Source organism: Lutra lutra, chromosome 9 (genome assembly GCF_902655055.1).
Source record: "Lutra lutra chromosome 9, mLutLut1.2, whole genome shotgun sequence".
NCBI classification, from domain to species: domain Eukaryota; kingdom Metazoa; phylum Chordata; class Mammalia; order Carnivora; family Mustelidae; genus Lutra; species Lutra lutra.
In genome coordinates, this window is record NC_062286.1 from 105406227 (window position 1) to 105425498 (window position 19272).

General features: G+C 43.0%; 1 protein-coding gene across 1 annotated transcript in view; it reads right to left on the minus strand.

Annotated features, from left to right (window-relative positions):
• Positions 1-19272, minus strand: part of SPTLC3 (serine palmitoyltransferase long chain base subunit 3) — a 136973-nt gene that overhangs the window by 36088 nt on the left and 81613 nt on the right. Inside the window, exons 7-9 of the mRNA XM_047746890.1 lie at positions 17681-17786; positions 9185-9404; positions 1106-1232 (exon numbers count right to left, since the gene is read on the minus strand). Of these exons, the coding sequence (XP_047602846.1) occupies positions 1106-1232; positions 9185-9404; positions 17681-17786 (453 nt within the window). The remainder of the gene's footprint in view (positions 1-1105; positions 1233-9184; positions 9405-17680; positions 17787-19272) is intronic.

The following is a 19272-nucleotide window of genomic DNA, read 5'->3' on the forward strand; positions in this document are numbered from 1 at the left end:
ACTCCATTTTACATGAAGGAACAAAATCACTCTGCAAGCCAATTTCCTGCGGTTTTCAAACTGGTGTCCTGGGGGGCGCTAGGCTTCAGGAGAAGGGCCTCAGGGGCTGTCAGTACTGAGGTAGGTGTACATGCTACTTCAACCAGCCCAACCCTGTTATAATCTGTCTTAGATAGTAGACTTTTGGGTAAAATTTGCATATGAGTGAAGTATACTGCTGCTTTAATAAAATTGGGAAATGGATCTCCCCACACTTCTACTGAAATAGTAGGCTTGGAAGATGGCAGTTAACAGTGGAGGGCTTCCCACAAGCTGGGAGGTCGGGTGGAGCACATGGATTCTATGGTCCCTTCACCATTCCTGGGGCTGGGAGATTTTGCTACTTCCATAAATGCACTCTGGAGATTGCCTGGTGGCAAGACCTGCCTTATTCACCATTGCATCCCCACTGTGACATGTAGTAGAAGTCCCGTAAACTATATCTAGAAGTAGAAGGCAAGTTCCAAAAGGCTTTGCTAAAACAATTTTTCAAAAGAAGATTAAGCTCATTTGGGTTGAACACAGTAGCACACTTTGGCTGTAGTGACCAAATGCAAAAAAAAAAAAAAAAAAAAAAAAAAAAAGAAGGAAATGGAAAAGGAAAGTTATTGTTCATGTTTTGTCCACCTATCCTCAAATGGGAAGTGGCCCTACTGTGCGCCCAGGGAAACACAAGTGACGGCCCCAAGCAAGTGCAGGCAAATACACACAACTGTTTGCTTCATTTTAACTCAACTGATTACACAAAATTATCCAGATTTGCTGATCACATTAAGAGGAAATTAGAAAGTTTTCTTTGCTTTAAAAAGGCATTTCTCTCTCTCTCTCTCTCTCTCTCTCTCTCTCTCTCTGTGTGTGTGTTGGCAGCAGTTCTAGTACATTTTTGTACTATATATGATTATATATCATGTACAAATTGGGTTTATACAAATTGATTAACAAATTGGGTTACATTAAGAAAAGGTGTATATCTGAGAAGGGGGCAGACTGAATGAGGCAGAAGGAAGGTAGAGAGAAGTCTAAGAAAGGATTTGTGGGAGTTGTCCCCCACTGCAGACCCTCTTACCTTGTGTGGTCCCATCCAGTCCCATGATAAATTTCATTGATCTGATGATTTGCTCTGCTATTGGGGGGCTCATGGATGTAGCATAAACAGCACTGTGTGAGTGAACTCGTAAATAATCCACAAGGTCCTTTAATAAAAGAGGAAACCAAAATAGAAAGCAAATAAGTCTCAGTGTTGGTGGTGAGAATTGTGTCTAGTCCCCTCCCATCTACCAATGCACAAGACATTTGATTCTTGAACGTGGTCTACATTTTCAAGGGGCATCACCAAAATGTTTATTTTTTTCCATCTCTTCTTCTTAGTATCTCTCTCAAAAACCTACTAGGTATACAGAAGTGGGATGCTAAGAATTTGGAGTTGAGGTCTGTAAGGCAAAAACCATAGGTACAAAGGAGAATGATTTCCCACATGTTTGTTGGATATCTAGCATGCACAAACACTAGTTTAGTATTTAGGAATATCCAGGAATACAGGATGTGGTTCTTGCCCTTAAGCATATAACATTAGATTGTGCCTGTGGAAAAGTAATAGGAGGAAAAGTAATAGGATACACAGATCAGTATATGCAACAGGGCTATAAGACTGCAGATGAAAGAGAGGGGTATTGCTGGCTGGAGCAGACAGGGAAGGCTTCAGTGAGGAAGTAGAATTGTCTTAAAGAATGAAGACAGATAAAGAGGAAAAGAAAACTTGGGGTGGGGGTAGGGAGTGGCAGAAGGGAGAGGTGGGAAATTAAACCAGAGTGCAGGTTAGGACCAAGTAAACTCTGGTTATGTCTTGGACAGTAGAGAGCTATTGGAATTTTTGTGCAGCACTGCTTGGAGTGTTGACTGACTGCTGGTCTTGGGGTGGTAGGAATGATTCTTCACTTGCATGCCTGACTCCCAAGGCCGAATATAAGGTCCCAGCTGAAAGCCTGCTGAAAACCTTAAGATGTTCCAGTAACTCAAGGCCCAGTGGGGAGGGCTGCACTGGAGGTGCTCAGCCATCTATCGGCTGAGCAGACCATCCACAGGCTCACCTGCTCTGGTTCATGGCTCGGGACCCTCGGGACGCGCAGCAGAAAAGCTAATGGTCTAACGCTAGCTCTCTGCGTTAGCAGCGAGTCTATTAAGGATCAGCCACCTTCTCTTCAAGAACAGGAAGACAGTTAAGAATCCCTCTGAGAGGTCTTCTCCGATCATTCCCTCCTAAAGTTGACTGGGAGGAGCCTTACTTTGCGCAGGCGCATCTCCTCCTAAACCCCTCTCATCGGCTACCTCCAAGCCTGGCACTGTGGCCACCCTTCACTTTCCCACGTCTCTTGGGGAATGGATGGCATGGTCATTCACAAGCATTTTAAACATTCTTAGTTCATCTTCCTCAGTAAAGTGAATGGTCTGTCTCACAGGTGGTTGGTGATGTGATGCATCTATCTGGCCCACAGGAGGACCCGCCAGACCAGGTCCTGACCTCTCTCCCTCCTGCCCCCTTCAGTGTGACCTTCATTCAAAATCCCGCCTTCCATGCATTCTTCTTCCCCAACTTCCTTTCTCCTTCTTGTCCTTTATTTCACACTCTTCATTTCTTTCTTTTCTTCCTTTTCTTCTACTCTGATTTCCTATTTCCCTCTTTTGTTTCAAATTCATTTAAATCTTTTTTTCTCTCCATTCCTAAGTATTTTCTTCTCCCTTTACCTCCTTTCCCATCCTCTTCCCCTCTTCTCTCTCCCCTTTCCTTCCCTTCTTTCTCTTCCCTATCCTCTTCTTTTTCTCTTCTCTCCCTACTCCTGGGCCTTCTTCCCTGCTTTCATTTTTTCCTTCCAGCATGTTTGTACAAGGACTTGCTCCAGGCTCTGTTTTAGATGTGGGAGTCTAAGAAGAGAAGGAGGATGGAAAGGCCAGTAAAATTAAAATTAAATTTCTATCTCTTCATTTGTTTAGTGAATCTCATACAAGCAGTTGGGTGGGTTTTCACTATATCTGAAGAGTATATGCAGGTTGATGGCCTGACTTAAGTCACTGGCCACACAGTATTTAGAAAGCTCACTCTGGAGGAGGCAGAGAGGGGAGCACCTAAAGAGAGAACGGCATTTTCCAGAGTAGTTGCAGATAGGCTTTTCCTCACAGCTCTATGTTCAGTGTTGCTCTAGGAGCAGCAACAAGGGTTTTCTTTGTTTGTTGAGAGTTGGTGCCTCCTGACAATGGTGGGGAAGCCAAGCGGAAGAGAGTGAGTAGGACGCCGGTGACACTATGATGGGGCCTCATGTGGACCTGGGCTGGAAAAGGGCTGTTTCAACGAGGTTATCTGGCCTTGAAGGATGGGCAGATCTGAACAGATGCGGAGGAGGGGAGAGGCATGGACCTGTGCTAAAATTGGGAATGAGGACGGCATCTTATTATCAAAGAATGGAGGAGTCAATTGGGAGTAGAGGGAGAAGCCAGTACTTCCAAGACAAGGTTATCACTGTGAAGGGAAACGTGACCGAAGAGTTACAGGACAAGCTCTGGAAATGGGCTGCTTGGGTTCAAATCCTGGCTCTCCCACTTACTGATACGTGACCACCGGCAAGTTACTAAACCTTAGAGCTAGGCGCATGGGTTGGGAGGAGGGGACCCAAACACAAAAACTCCTCAAAGTATCTCTATGCCAGTCCTCTTGTTTGGCAGAGGGCAACATTCTAAGGTTAGGGAACTACACATTGGGACACCCAGATAGCAAAACAAAGGTTTTCCGCCCAGCTCTTCCTCCATCCTTATTGGGGTAGTAAAGGACAGAGAAGAAAAGAAAGGAGAAGAGCGTTTTAAAGAAAAGAGAACCCAGATTTGATGACAATTGGCAAGGTCCCGAAAACATAATAGGGCTTGAAGTTAAGACCACAGCTGATATTCCTTGGCCACTTGAGGCGTCAGTGTAAGAACTTTACATGGGTTAATCTGCCCAATCACTCTATTTTTATCTCCCTTTTATAGTTGGGATGCCTGAATCATGGAACAGATCAGAAAATTATCCAACCAAAGCATGGTTGGATAACAAGGATTTGGACCCAAAGAGCCTGACTCTGGAGTCCCTGCCCTTAGCACCACACTATAATTCTTTTCCAGACCAGCGAGCTGGCTTGGCCTGTGGTGGTGGTGGCGGGGGTGGGGTGGGTCGGTGGGTGGATCGCATCAGTCTCAAAATGCTTTGGGGCTATTGCTCTTATTTCTTGAAAGTGAATGAGACCCCCTTGAGAGCAGGGATGGAGTTACACAGTCCTCTGAAATCCACAGCAGTGGGTACCTAGCAAGCACTGGTAAATACCGATGATCTAATGAAAAGCAGAGGGGTTTTAGAGACTGAGGAAGGATGGTGAGGGTCCCCGAAGTATATAGAGAACTGCTAAGCTGCATTCTTAGGAACAAGGACAGAAATAGTCTTGGGGCATCACTGGCAAAGATCAGACAAAGAAACAAAACAAAGCTTCCTTGGGCTCCTCAAGGGCTCTTCTCAATGTCCCCAACCCGTAATCTTCCTTTCCAAATTGGGAAATTTCATAAAGCCAAGGTCACGTGCATTCTTAGTTTGAATAAATGCCTCATCAGGGCAGTTATCCTTCCCTTTTAACATTAAGACTCTCTTGCCCACAGTCTTATCTCTTTTAGACTGGGTCCCCTTCCTTTGAGGGCCTGTTTGTGGATGGGGTTAATTTTTTTGCATGCTTCCAAAGGTGGGGCTCCTTAGGTAACTTCTGCAGAGCCCCGTTCCTGATTCCCTTCTCGCATTCTGCCACCGGGCACTAGGAGCATTGAATTAAGAGTTGGCTTTGGTCTCTCCGAGGCAAGTCTGGGTTATGTCTTCCTTCAGAGTGGGTTAGAGGTCTCCTCCTACTGAGGTTTCCAAGTCCATTTGTAAGTTCAAAACCCTGATTATTTTCTCTACCCATAGGCCTGGAGTTCAAGGGCAAGGGTGGTTTGCTGAGGAAATCAGACAGGAGGCTCTTAGAATAAACATCTTGGTGTTCATACCATGACCCCCATTTACTTCAAAGGGCTGTTAAATGCAGCAGGGGCTGAGGCTGGCTCCTGCGAGGGGCCGACTTTGTCTGGCGCCCAGGCTTCTGGGGCTGATGCTCACCCCAAACTTGGCTGCCCTGTCTGACTTCCCTCCTTCAGCATTCCAGCCCTGCGGCCTATCAGTCATGAAGGCTACCTTTGCTCCACTCATTTGCAGGTCTCTGCTCAGCCTGGGGAGACTATGAAAGCCAGTGGTTAGCAGCAGGCATACAAAGGGATTTAGGACAAATGCCTGAGAAACATTTGGTCTCCGCAAAGCAGTGTCTTTAGAAAATACCTTCTCTGCCACTGGACTGGCACAAGGTATAAAATAAACATAAATCTAGCTTCATCAGTTCAGGTTTCCTCCAAAGAAGACATTCACGGCATGGAGCTCTTGTCAGGTAGAGAGAAGTAATGACCTCAGAGGTCTTGAAAGGACAGAGCGTTCCAAGTTGGGTTGTTCTCAGATCATCTACAGTAGCTTCAAACTCAAAGTGAACAAAATTGCAAAATCTTGCTGGCTCTGGAGAGACCGTTTTGCCGGTTCCCCTAAGGTGGGGAGAGAAGGGCAAGGCCAGGGCAATAAATTCCAACAAGCAGAAATGACTTTGTTGGACATTCTGTGACAGGCAGCCCAAGGCCAAGACAAAATCTCTACTCTCTGAGGTACTATCTTAGCAAATCAACGTTTTCTCCCCTTGTTTGTTTCCGAACACTTCTCCTTTTGTGACATATCTGGTTGTTAATATACACATTCCTGACCTTGACTAACTCCAGAAGACTTCTAGAGCCTCCTAGAAACTGTTATTAGGAATATAGTTCATCTACTACTAATGCTAACATTAACATATAAAAAGAGAGCCAGACTGTTTTATCTTTTTCTAGATCTTTGGACCCAAGTAACTATTTTCAAATTTCAAGATTTACTAAGATCCTCATGAACATAGTGAAATTGAAATTATTAGGGTTTCAGGAAAATGTAAAGTCCCAGTGTGTGTGCTTTTACATTTTTATGGTTCATTTTGTTGCTTTTGTACCCATTGGTTAGAATCCTGGATATTTTGCAGTTACTCGCGCCCCCCACCCATCACACAAATTGAGATATACATTCTAAAATATCCAAGAAAAAATATGATAAAATGCTATAAAAACTGTACTCTAAGTATTTAAATAACCAAATAGAAAGGTTTCTTTCAAATTAAAACTGTTAGCATTTGTCCAATCCTGTCCTTTCAGTTAAAAAGCATAGTTTAAAACAAACGCAAAGTCAAAATTTTTTTGCAAAAATAATTCAAAATCCAGGGGAATAAAAACTATGACTTAAACGGAAACTACACATAATTTAAAATTAACATAACTTAAAAAGGTAAAGGTACAGATGAGCAGATGCAAAAATTCCATTAACTCTTGGGCTTATCAAATCAGATGGAAACCGGTTACTCATCAAAACCATTCCAGATAGGTGTGCATTTGACTGATTTTCAAATCAGGGAACGACACATATAAACACTTTCCCAAGTGGCCTCCAGTCTCTGGCTCACCCTCCATGTCTTGAAACTGCCCTATGTTTTCCAGGTTTTGTATCTATCTTGCCATTTGAGGGAAGCTAACTAAGGCTCTCTTTGGTTAATGGACCTCTGCCAAAGACTCTAATTCTTGCTGCCATCTCGTGGTAAGTTTAGAGACTGCAGTGTAGTGTGGAGGGGGAAGAGAAGACAAAGGCTCCTGGAAGCGAACGGGAGGAGGAGGCTTAGGGATGATGAAGTTCTTTGCATCGAAGCATGTAGAGAATGAATATTTTAAAGAGCAAGGAAATGAACAGATCTACACATTTTTCTGCATTGCGATTAATGTGAGTAATGATTTTCCACGATTGCCCAGTATCTACCCCAAATGAATACAAGTTACATAGATAAAAATAAATACACTTTTAAAACAGTCCTAGTGGCTTGAGGATGGATAGGAAGAGAGAGCCAGAGTGAGCTGGTCCTAACTTCAGACCAGTCATGAGCCTTCGTTTAAAGTGGATATACGACGAAGGAACTCCAAGGGGAAAATGTGACATGTACCAAATTTGACAACATTTCAAGGATCCGCTCACTTTAGTTTATTCAGGTGCCCTTGGTTCAGGAAACAGAGTTACGCCTGGTTAAAAATTTTGTAGTTCAGAACTGCTGCTAAAGTAATCACAAAACCACAAGCTCACAAAGCCATGTAGCCCGGATAAGGGACCTCCTAAATTTGAGAACCTCTGATCCCTCTGCTTCCACTGTTGAGGAAGGAACATTTAACCTTTCACCAGATTCAGCTAAATTTTGTAGGATCCTAAGCATTCCCGATGTTTTTAGCATTACGCAGCTAATTCCCACAGGCCAGTGGAGGGAGGATGGAAAACAGTGCTTTGAGCTCAGAAGAAAGTAATGCTTGTTGAAGGGTCAAGACCACTGTAAACCCTGAACATTTGAAGCAGTTGTGCCTCTCATGGTCACAGTGAAATCTGTTGTTTTAAATCATAGGATTTCAATTGGTCAGACTGTCTCCTGCTGCAGTCCCTGATTTGTCTAACTGGTTTATCAGGAGTCTGAACTCTTGTTCCTGCTGGTAACAATGAGTAAGGAATTGGGAATTTTGGATAAGCCGTGATGCCACCTGCATGCTGTGGGTTTGGGTCTGGTGTGTCTCCTTGGTGGAACCAACGTCACTCTCACAAGTCACTCTGGGACAGGTGTAGGTCTGTGTGAGACAGCCCTAGGATTTGGATATAGGGCAGACCACTGGCTTCTTTATCCCTCAAAGCCAGCTTTGAATTTTTCATTTTCTTTTTCTCCATGGCTCTTCCCTCCTTTCTTTAGTTTTTTTTTTTTTTTTAAACATTTATTGGTTTATATGGGCAACCCCTTTGATGATATTGGCTCAAAATGACTGGGACAACACTCAATAGTCTGATCCCATCAGTTCAGAATTTTAAGTCCTATAGATGAGATATGAGAGGGGCATCTGGCTGGCTCGGTTGGCCCAGCATGCGATTCTTGATCTCAGGGGTCATGAGTTTGAGCCCTACACTGGGGGGTTGAGATTACTTAAAGGAAGAGAAAGAGAAAGAAAGAAGGAAGGAAAAGAAGGAAGAAAGGAAGAAACGAAGGAAGGAAGGAAGGAAGGAAGGAAGGAAGGAAGGAAGGAAGGAAGGAAGGAAAAAACCTTAAAAAAAGGTATTAGAGGGTGACCCAATTTGACCTATGGCTTATCCAATGTGCGGGAGAGAATTATTTTGCACAGAAAAACTCTTAGAAGGGCGTTTCTGATCTTGCCACGATTTTGATGAAAACTCTTAAAACCCAGAACTTGTAGCAGAGTCAACCTTGTTTTTTGCCCACTGTTGCTGTTATCTACTTTATGTTTTTCATGCCCCCAAAACCAAACTACTGACAGCTCTGTAACCTTCCCTTATCATTTCTGTGGTTTGGTATACATTATTACCTCTTTTTTAAAATATACCCTCCCCCCATCTTCTGCCTTTGAGAATGATATTTATTCTAAGACTCCTCAGCTACTACCTGCAGAGTTAACTATCTCTCTCCTTGTATCAAGTCTTTGCCTAGGTACACTGCTGGTGTTGTCATTTTATTATAACGTGATTATGTATCACATGCTTCCCTTCACCATTACAGGGTGAGTTCTTTGCCATTCCGGGCCTATTTGGCCTTGGACCCACTGTATCCAGGCTGCCATGATCTACTGAGGTGTGCTGAACTGAGCTGAAGCTCTCAGGGTATCCACATAAGCCTGCAGACTATGTCCCCAGAGCTTTCAGATTTTATTTTATTCATTTTTTAAAAAGATTTTTATTTATTTATTTGACAGACAGAGATCACAAGTAGGCAGAGAGGCAGGCACAGAGAGACGGAGAAGCAGACTGCCTGCTGAGCAGAGAGCCCGATGCAGAACTCGATCCCAGGACCCTGGGATCATGACCTGAGCTGAAGGCAGAGGCTTTAACCCACTGAGCCACCCAGGTGCCCCAGAGCTTTCAGATTTTAAATAGACACAGGGATCCCTGGCTTACCTTCCTTCCAGCTATGTAACCTCCTGAGGCTCCAAAGCTTTTGGTGAATGTGCCCATAAGCACATCAACATCTCGAGGGTCCAGTCCAAAGAATTCTACAACACCCCGGCCAGTTGGGCCCACGGACCCAATACTGTGAGCTTCATCTATGTAGAGGTAAGCCTTATATTTCTTCTTTAGAGCCACGATCTGAGGCAGATGCACGATGGAACCTTCCATGCTAGGGCAGAAGGAGAAATGCTTGTCACTTGTGTACACTTTTCTGGGAAGCCCTGTGATGGTCTTCCTTCCAATCCTTCTCAGACAACCTGTCCTGACACCAGTCAGTGGTGACAAGGACACACGATTCCTTTCTTCCTAAGGCATAACTTAGTTGGTTAAGACAACCCTCCCAATCTTGTAAAGCTGATCTGGCATTATTTTACTTGGAAAAAAAAATTACATTCGATGGATTAACGTGCTCCAAGTTGTTATAGCTAATTCCCAAATGAACAATGACCTTACTGTGTTGTTGATCAATTTATTTGTAAAGTCAACTAGTGTAACTAGACTGACCATTTTGGATTCTAGGTATTTTGCTAGTTTTAATGAAATTGCTCTATGGTAATCTGTCTTTGTCAGCCTGCTGCTGTCTATTTGACCAGTTCTATCTGACATAGACTCATGCTTGAATTGCCAAAGATTAAAGGTAAGAACTAAAAATACACAAAAGAATTTTGCTTAAGATACATAGTATTAGTGAAAGCACAAGAGAAAGTTCTTAGGATGTCTTGTTCACTGCTCATTGGAAGTCAACGGCTATTTTGAGACATCTGGTAATGTCCCCTCTTTCTGTTCATTTAGGGGAAATTGTTCTCATTCTTGGGTGAGCATCAGAATCCCCTGGACAGTTTGTTAAAACACAGATTACTGCTCCCCCTCTACCCTGCTCCTGAGTTTTTGATTTGGAAGTTCTGGGCTTGTGGGGGGGGGGGGTGCTACGAACTTGTATTTCTACCAAGCTCCCAGGAGACATCCTACTGTTGGCTGGGGAGAACACTTTGAGAACCACTGCCATAGAGGAACCTTTTTGTTTTAGCCCTAAGTGCTTAATTTTTCATGGTATTGTAAATTGCAAAAACACTTCAAGTCCTCCAGAAAAGGGAAAAATATGAAGGAAATAAATAAGTAAAACTCACATTTACATGGCACCTTTGGAACTCGATGGATTTGAAAGGACTTTCGGCTTTCATCAGTTCTCACAACACTTTGTGGGCTGTGTCTACGCCACACACAGTTTGGACTTCCCTGACAGGCGAATTCTATGAAAACACACAGACTCTCACCCTCACCATGCAAAGGAGCTTGTCAGACAGCTCAAGCAGTTTAGTTCAAGAACTAATCAAGTGAACTTTGAACTTCTCCCTTCTTCCTAATTAATTTATTTATTAAATTTAAAGCATTATAAAAATAAACTTAAGTGTTAGGTCAATCCAGTCAAAACAGTCCGGCTGGTTGTGTGGTGACCCAGGCCAAGAGGTGTTGGTTTGGAGGGAACAGACTAGCCAGCCACCAAGTGAGCATTTGTATTTTTGGCTTCTTTAAAGGACTTCATTAAAAAAAAAAAAAAAAAGGACTTTGTTCTTGAGAGCAGTTTTAAGGTCATGGCAAAGCTGAGCAGAAGGTAAAGATTTCCCATATACTCCCTGCCCCGCATACACATACATATCATCACCCCTATTACCAACATCCCCAAGGGCAGTCCATTTGTTACAAATGCACCTATACCAACACATCATTGTCACCCAAAGTCCATAGTTACCATGAGGGCTGCCTCTTGGTGTTGTGCATTCTATAAGCTTGGACAAATGTATGACAACATGTAGCCATCCTTATGATACCCTACAGACTATTTCTACTGCCCTACAAATCCATTGTTCATTCCTCCCCCCACCCAACCCCTGGCAACTACTGATCTTTTCATGGTCTCCATAGTTTTGTCTTTTCCAGAATGCCATGTAGTTGGAATTATGCACTGTATAGCCTTTTGGGATTGCCTTCTTTCACTTAATAATATGCATTTAGGTTTCTTCCGTGTCTTTTCATGGCTTGAGAGCTCATTTCTTTTTAGTACTGAATAGTGTTCCATCATCTGGATGCCCCACAGTTTACTTAGTCATTCACTGACTGAAGGATACTTTGGCTGCTTCCAAGGTTTGGCAATTATGAATGAAGATACTATAAACATCCATGTGCAGGGTGTTGTGTGGACACAAGTTTTCACCAGTTTGGGGAAATACCAAGGAACATGCTTGCTGGGTTGTATGGTAAGAGTATGTTTAGCTTGGTAAGAAACCACCAAACTTTCCTCCAAAGTGATTGTGTCATTTTGCATTCCCACCACCAATAAATGAATCTTTCTGTTTCTGCATATCCTCTCCAGTCTTCCAGATTTTGGCATCCTAACTGGCGTGTGGTGGTATCTTATTGCTTTAATTTACATTTCCCCCATGACATATGATGTGAAACATCTTTCTCTATGTGTATTTCCATTTACATACCTTCTTTGGTGGGGTGTCTGCTAAGGTCTTTTCGATCAGATTGTTAGCTTTCTTACTGTTGAGTTTTAAGAGTTCTTTGTACATTTTAGATCACAGTCCTTTATCAATGTATCTTTTACGAATGTTTTCTCCCAGTCTGTGGCTTGTCTTCTTATTCGCTTGGCATGGTCTTCCGCAAAGCCCAAGTTCTTAATTTTAATGAAGTCCAGCTTATTGCTTTTGTGTTTCTCACAAAGTCATTCTGAATGGTTGGGTTCAGATTTTAATGAAATGGAAACCAAAGACACTCATCTTCTCTTATATAAGTTTCTGAGTTAATTCCAGTATTTTCTTAGATTAATTGTTTGTTAACATGGTTTCCAATGAGGGGAGAAGGTACAGCCATCTGACTGGGCTTAGAGTGTAGCCACACCACTTACCAACTGAGGGCTTGGGCAACTTACACGATGTTTTCTGCCTCCACTTTCTCAGATGTAAAGAAAGCATGATGATGAAACCCTCCTCATAAGGTCTTTCTAGAAATAATGTTTGTAAAGGGTCTGGTGCATAACAAGCACTCACTGTGTTGTTCTTTTTCTTAGGAGGAAATATTTGGAGTGAGGCCTGACTTGAGAAATGGGGACCCCTTAACAATGCTCTGTGTTGAATCTTCCAGGAAAGAGGCATATGGGTGTCATACATAATAAATGGCTATATGCCCTCAAAATTCTAGGATATACTTCTCATCTTTAACATGTTATAAGTTGGTAACACAACTATGCTGAAAACCTGACATGCCACAAATAACCATGCTTTGTTCTGGAACTGAATTTGGCAGGAGCCAGAGTTAATGCTGAACAGTTTGCAGACACTCAAGGCAGCTAATTAGCCATCTTTTGCCGGGGCTGGTCTAGCTGATGTTAGGAGTCTGCCCACCTGGTTTATATTTCTTCCTCTAAGATTAATGACTCTACAGTACTGTTGATTTCTGGAGTTACTACAGGGCACGCATGAGTCCTGGGGAGAACTCAACTTTTATAAAGAGTTATATTCACCTGAACTAAGTTTTCATTTTCTTAATGTGAACAAATTTGAATCGAACCCTTTCCTACAGTGGGATATTGAGATTGGTGCATGCGTAGAAAAGGGATTTCTATGTTATTCCTGTAAATTGCTGTCAGAAAACACAGTGCCAGAAATGAAAAAGAAAACAAGGATGGTGTTTTATTTTTTTCTTCCTGAATGGCAAGTTGTGTTTTCTTTTGACTTCAATGAAAGAAAAACAACTAAAATTCAACCGTAGGTAGAGATAATTCCATCACTTAATTTGAAGCTCTGTGCAAGGATTTGAATTAGTCTTGAAGCACAAGCTGATGAATAATTTCTTTATATCGTTTCTGTTACATAATGTATTAGCTAAGTGGCAAGACTCTTTTTTGAAATTTCCCTCTCACCACCTTCCCCTCCACATAGAAAGCATATTATCCATTGGCAGGACTGGAATTAAACCACTGGTCTGCCAACTTACATGGTGGAAAAAATCTCCTTGGTAGGCCCCAAGTATAATCCAGGGAATAAAGGAAGGTAGAAAGAGAAAAAGAAGAGAGCTAAGACTAATTAAAAATAAAGTACTTTCTTTTCCTTTTTTCCTGTATGTATTTAAATCATGTAGTGACCACCGTGAATCCACCAACTAGACTTTTCAGAGACACAAAACTAGAAGAGTCTGACTTTAAAGTAATACTTAAAAGAAAATGCAGATGAGAACACGATAATAGTATGATTGTAATTTTAAGCCCCAAACCATGAACTTACGGAACTTTAGATCTCAAGTTTCACTCTCCCTATTTTACAGATGAAGAAACTGAGCCCTGTGTAGGTAAATGGTGAAGGCCACACGGAGGACTTTTACAGTTTCCATGTTTATTTCATGGGATAGGGGCACATGGGTGGAGTCTTCTGTTGATACTGGACCTCTGTTCCAGTGGGGCTCCCTGGTTTGAATCTTGGCTCTATTTCATCTCAGTTATCTGTCCTGGGTTAAGTGTCTTCCTCTTCACAGTAACCTCAAAGAGAATGGGAAGGTTTCCTCAAGATCACACATGTGAAGCAAGGAGCAGACACAGAGTAAATGCAAGCTCCTTCCCCTGACATCCATCCTTCAGCTGGGTGGAGAAAACAGCTTCACTACGCAGAGAGCTTACTGCTTTCCATGTTGCAACCTCCTCCACTGAAAAGAAATTTAATGATCCAGACAGCTGCCCTTGGTTGTGGGCTTACCACAGACTGGGATTCTGCCAAGAACAAGGTTCTATGATCTTATGTAATACTTACAATAGAACCCTATGAAGGGCACAGAACCGTAGGTGACAACACTGGGATTCGAACCCTGATCCCAGGCCTCTCTCCAGATCCAGGATCCTCCATATTCTCTCTCTATATAATGAGACTTAGATGGTTTATGGATGGTGACACTATTATTGTTATTATTGTTAGTATAATTATCATTATCATAACTGCTTTTGTGGAATTGATGGATTTCTTAGACTAGGTATCTGCTTTTTCCACCTTGATACCTGCCTGAAACTGTCTGATTTGGCTGACTCTTTTTTTTAGGAATTATGAAAAATTGATTTATATGAGGCATTTGTGGTAGGGGGTAGGGGGAACTTGGCCCATGGTGGCAAACCACAGCAATAGATTAAAAAAAAAAAATACAGGAGTGAAAATTCAAAGGAGGCTTTGTGTTGATGTTAACAGGGTATGTGTCCATAGCACTTTGTTAACAAGTAGAAGTGCATTTATGAACTGCTGATTTCACATTATTAACCCTGGCCTTTTAGAAAATTTTGTGGGAAATAATTTCATTTTTTGGTGACAGCAACAAATGAGAACATCCACTATGTTCCAGAACTCCAGTCTTGGTTAGCCTTATTCTGCAGATGAGGAAACTGAGGCCCCAGGAAGTACCGAGCCTTTTTTTAGAGGTGCCCTGTTTCCTAGCTATGTATGGGTCTTTGGAGGTCACAGTTTCACTTTCACATAAAGACAAGATTCCGTCAGATGAGATAAAAGGAAGCTCTCTATGAAGGAAATCCAAGGAAAGTGGAGGTTTCCTCATACAAATAAATGCCACACTGATTCAACCACTGTGGTAGATTGCCTTCAGATATGGCTGACTGCAAGTCTTCCCAAACTTCTACACACAAGCCAATCCTCCCATCAAAAGGTAGGTTCTATCTTCCTTTCCTTTAAATCTGGGCTGACCTTTGGCCATACTGTGACCAATAGAGCATGGCAGAAATGATGCTATCCCAGTTCAGGGCCTTGCCCTTAAAGGACTGGCAGCTTTTCCTTTCATTCTCTCAGAAGACAGCACTATGTTTTAAGGAAGTTCTGGCTTGATTGCTGAGTAAGAAGAGCCAATAGACCAAGCACCCCAGAGAAGAGAAGGGAACAATGTACTTTGGCCAATAGCTAGTATTGAGTGAGGTCATTTTGGATGTTCCAGATCCCAGCTGGACTCCCAGCTGAATGCAACCCCATGAATGACCCCAGCCAACACCATGTGGAGCAGAAGAACTGCCCAGTGGGTCCAGGCAACCCATTGTGGTGTGGGAAATAATAACTCATTGCTGTGTAAGCCATTATGGTCTGGGTGGTTTGTAACATGGTGTCAGGTAACAGGGCAGGACCCATTGCTAAGTGAAGCCCAGATTGTGGTTTGGTGCCATGTCGGCTTGGAGCCAGAAGTCCACACCTGTCTCTGCTGTCCTCCTGAGATCATGGTGGTAGGACACAGGCCCAGCCATGAACAAGCCCAGCTGCTGGAGTGAGTTCTCTGTGTAACTGATGGGACTAGTTGACAGTAAAATACTGGTGGTCCAGTCCACTTAATTTCAGCTACAATCAAAGTACTTCAAACACAACTTTCCTTTACTGGAACCAAGTTCTGTTTACTTGCAGTTGGATTCTGTCAATTCTGGTTAAAGGAGATGCCCAGTCTGCTCTCCCTCAGCTGATCCATGCTCCCACAAGTTCAGGCCTGAATGACATGTGTTTAGATAAAGGCTCTCTTCCCAGACTGGCAGCTGGCACAGATCACACAGGGAGAAAGATCTGGGCTTGAGGTTATAACAGCCCAGAGTCAATAAGATTATTTCTGAAAAGTAGCAAGTTCAAGGCTAGTGAGTAAACTATTCATAAAATTGATTATTAATTGAATGACTCTACAGTAGGGTCTTTCAGTCTTGGCACTGTTGACACTTGAGCAGGTTGATTCTCTGTGGTGGGGGCCTGTCCCGTGCATTGTAGGATGCTTAGCGGTATCCCTGGCCTCTGCCCACTAGAAGCCAATAGTACTCTGTGGCTGTTGTGCCAACTGAAAATTGTCCAAATTCTCCAAGATAGGGGCGGGTTGTGGAAGGGAATCACCTTGATTGAGAATGCTCCTCCAGGGTGACCCCAAAGACTTTATAAATAGGGTATCGTCTGGGGGCTGACCTGAGGAGTTATTGATGGGGATACATAACGTGGGCTGCTGGAAACTTGCAATGCCATCTTTGCAACTCTACAGTAGCACTAGGGACATCCAGAACATCAGGCGCTGGGACAGTGAGGCTGAGGGAAAAAACCAAGATGGTACCTGGCTCCTTATTATTACTATTACAGTTACTATTATTATTATTATTTTAAATTGAGGAGAACGCACTTCTTTTTCCCAAGAAGGGTGGAGACATGTTTCTTCTGCTGCTTGTTATCCATTCATGGAATGGAAATGATGCACACTCTGGCTGAGTGGAAACTCCCATCAGATCTAAGTCTTCTTTGCGAGCACACCTATCCTTGTAGGGAAGTTAAGCTCTCACTCCCTTCCATCTAATATTGTTCGCTTTTCCATAATTATAAGAAATAACTCCCTCAATTCTTTGAACATGAAGATTGTTTGAGAACTGATTTAAGGAGGGAGCACTCTGAGATGATGTTTCTTTGACTCAGGGACAAGGGCATTCGATAGAAGAATAGCCTAGAGGCAATTTCCATTTCAGTAGTGATAACCAATTCAGACAGAGAATGAAACCAATTCCATCACAACTGCCTCGTACAAGCTCTCAGTGGCTTAGTGGGCGTTTTGTCTGCATGGCTTCAAAGTGGTGGGAAACTGAGCACACCTTCAGATGCTAAATCCAGCTGCTCCCAGCTCTGGATCAAGAATTGGCTTTGAGATTAGTCTTAACCTTGTGGAAAATGTGCTGGCTTTTTGTATTCTAATGCCAGCAACTGGCCCAGTTCAGCAGGCAACTTGTGTTTGGGTGCACTCTCCAATTAGAAGCATCTGGGTGCCTACCAGCAATGCCATGAAGGCAAGAAGCATTCCTTTTCTCTCTCTCTGTCTTCTTTCTCTCTCTCTCTCTCTCTTTTTTTTTTTTTTTTTTTTTTTTTGAGAAAGAGCTTGCGAGTGGGAGGTTGGGAAGGGACAAAGAGAGAGGGAAAGTAGAGAATCTTAAGCAGGCTCCTTGCTCAGTGTGGAGCCCAATTCAGGGCTCCATGTTGTGACCCTGAGATCATGACCTGAGCAGAAATCAAGAATCTGATGCTTAACCAACTGAGCAACTCACACACCCCAGGCAAGAAGCGTTCTGATGTTGAGTAACCAAGCCCCCCTAAGCCTTTGAAACTGTGGGGCAGCCAACGGTAGTGGAGAGAATCAATGCAAGTTATCGGTGCCCTGGGAGGACATTTCTGAGGACACCTTCACAAGAATCCAGCCTCTGAAGCGTTCTGTCATATGCAGAGACATTGAAAAGCCAGGTGACCCAAGGCCTGACAGCTCACATTAATAGCTCTGGCTTCAGTCCCTTCATAATACCTTACATCCAACTCATTTTTCCATGGAGCTAGGAGAGGTCAGACTTTCGTCAGTTGTCAGCTCGCTGTGGGCCCCAGTGCCTAAAAATGTCTCTGGTTATTTCCATACCTGTAGATGCCCTCCACTAGGATGAGAATCTTCTTCCAGGCTCTGCGGATTCGAGGCTGGCCGTAGATTACAGCATCTCTCAGGAGCTTCTCAAGGCTTTGCATGTCTTTAAATAATACCAAAAAAGAAACTGAGTCATGAGAAGGTTTTTCTATCCTCCCCCATTTTCTTTTTTGAGACAGCATCAGACTTCTTGGGCTCAGGCTCAGACCTGAGCTTTTCAGGGAGCAAAATCGGAATCAGAGAACACCTGGGGGGGAGAGAAGGGCTTACATTTTAGTACAACTTAACTCTGACAAGATGACTCGTGGGGTTTGTATAACAGGCAGAATCAACCCCCACTGGACGCACATTGTTTCATAAGCTCTTAAAGGCTCTCCTCTCCTGCCTCAACAGAGATAGAAATGCTACATTACATGCATCCCTGGGACTTCAGCTTTGTTACCAGGTTGAAATGAACTCACAGAGATATCATAAACGAACACTCATCAACTGTTTAGGCATGAGCATGTTAGAGTTAGTTGAGTTTGTACAGAGCGGTAGCCTTGCTGGCAGGTGTCTCACTATCTGTACTTTGAGACCTGACCTTCGACATCCTCCATCTTTGGAGGTTTCAGAACTCCCAGTCAGGGGAACCATCCACACTCCTTTGCAAATTATTTGGAAACATCTGGACACATTAATAGGCGCTCCCCATTATTAAGCCCTGTCTGCATTCCAGGTATCCTTCCAGGCATATTTTTTGTAAGAACTCTTCTAATCCTTACCATGACCCTACAGAGGAGGCATATTCATTTTACGTTTCAGGAAACCAGGACATAGGAAAGTCTGGTAAGTCTCCTGAGGTCATGATCACAACCAGCAAAGTCAGGATTTGAACCCATGCAGTCTTGTACCATGACCCACATTCGGAACCACTACCTTCGACTGCCTTAAATGAGAGCTGTTGTCCCTTCTTCAAGCCCCATAGTCATGTAGAACAAGGAAGGGTGGATGTGTGCTAGAATATTCTTCTTAACTTGGGGCATCAAATATAATTAATAGTGACTTTTTATTTATCTGCAATCACATGTAGATGACCAGGCTTTGGTTGAGAGACCATATTGGGAAAGACTCGTCTACATTTCAGCTGCGTATGTGTGTGTGTGTGTGTGTGTGTGTGTGTGTGTGTGTGTGTGTGTGTGTATGTTTAACCTGCAAAGCCCAGAAAGAGATATAAAAGGCAGAGGCTTATGGGCTTGTTTTTTTTTAGACTCCTTGTATTTCTACTGTGTGGCTTTGTTTTTGTTTTTTTACCTCCCTGAGGTAAAATTTTCTCTTTTTGAGAATCTGAAACTGATGTATCTTAGTCTGGAATCTGATTGTAATTTGGAAAGACGGAGATGCTACTAAACAGCTGACCTGTTACATAATGTTCTCCAGGAATTAGAGACTCCATTAAAAATGCTCATAGAATAAACTTAGTAGATATAAATCTAAAATGGCACAGTCTCAATATCGGTTTTGGTTACTGCGACGAGAAGTAGGTGTGCCAAAGAAACAGCTATTTGTTGGGTTATCACTGGTCTAAGCTCAAGTTAGCTGAGGTTCTT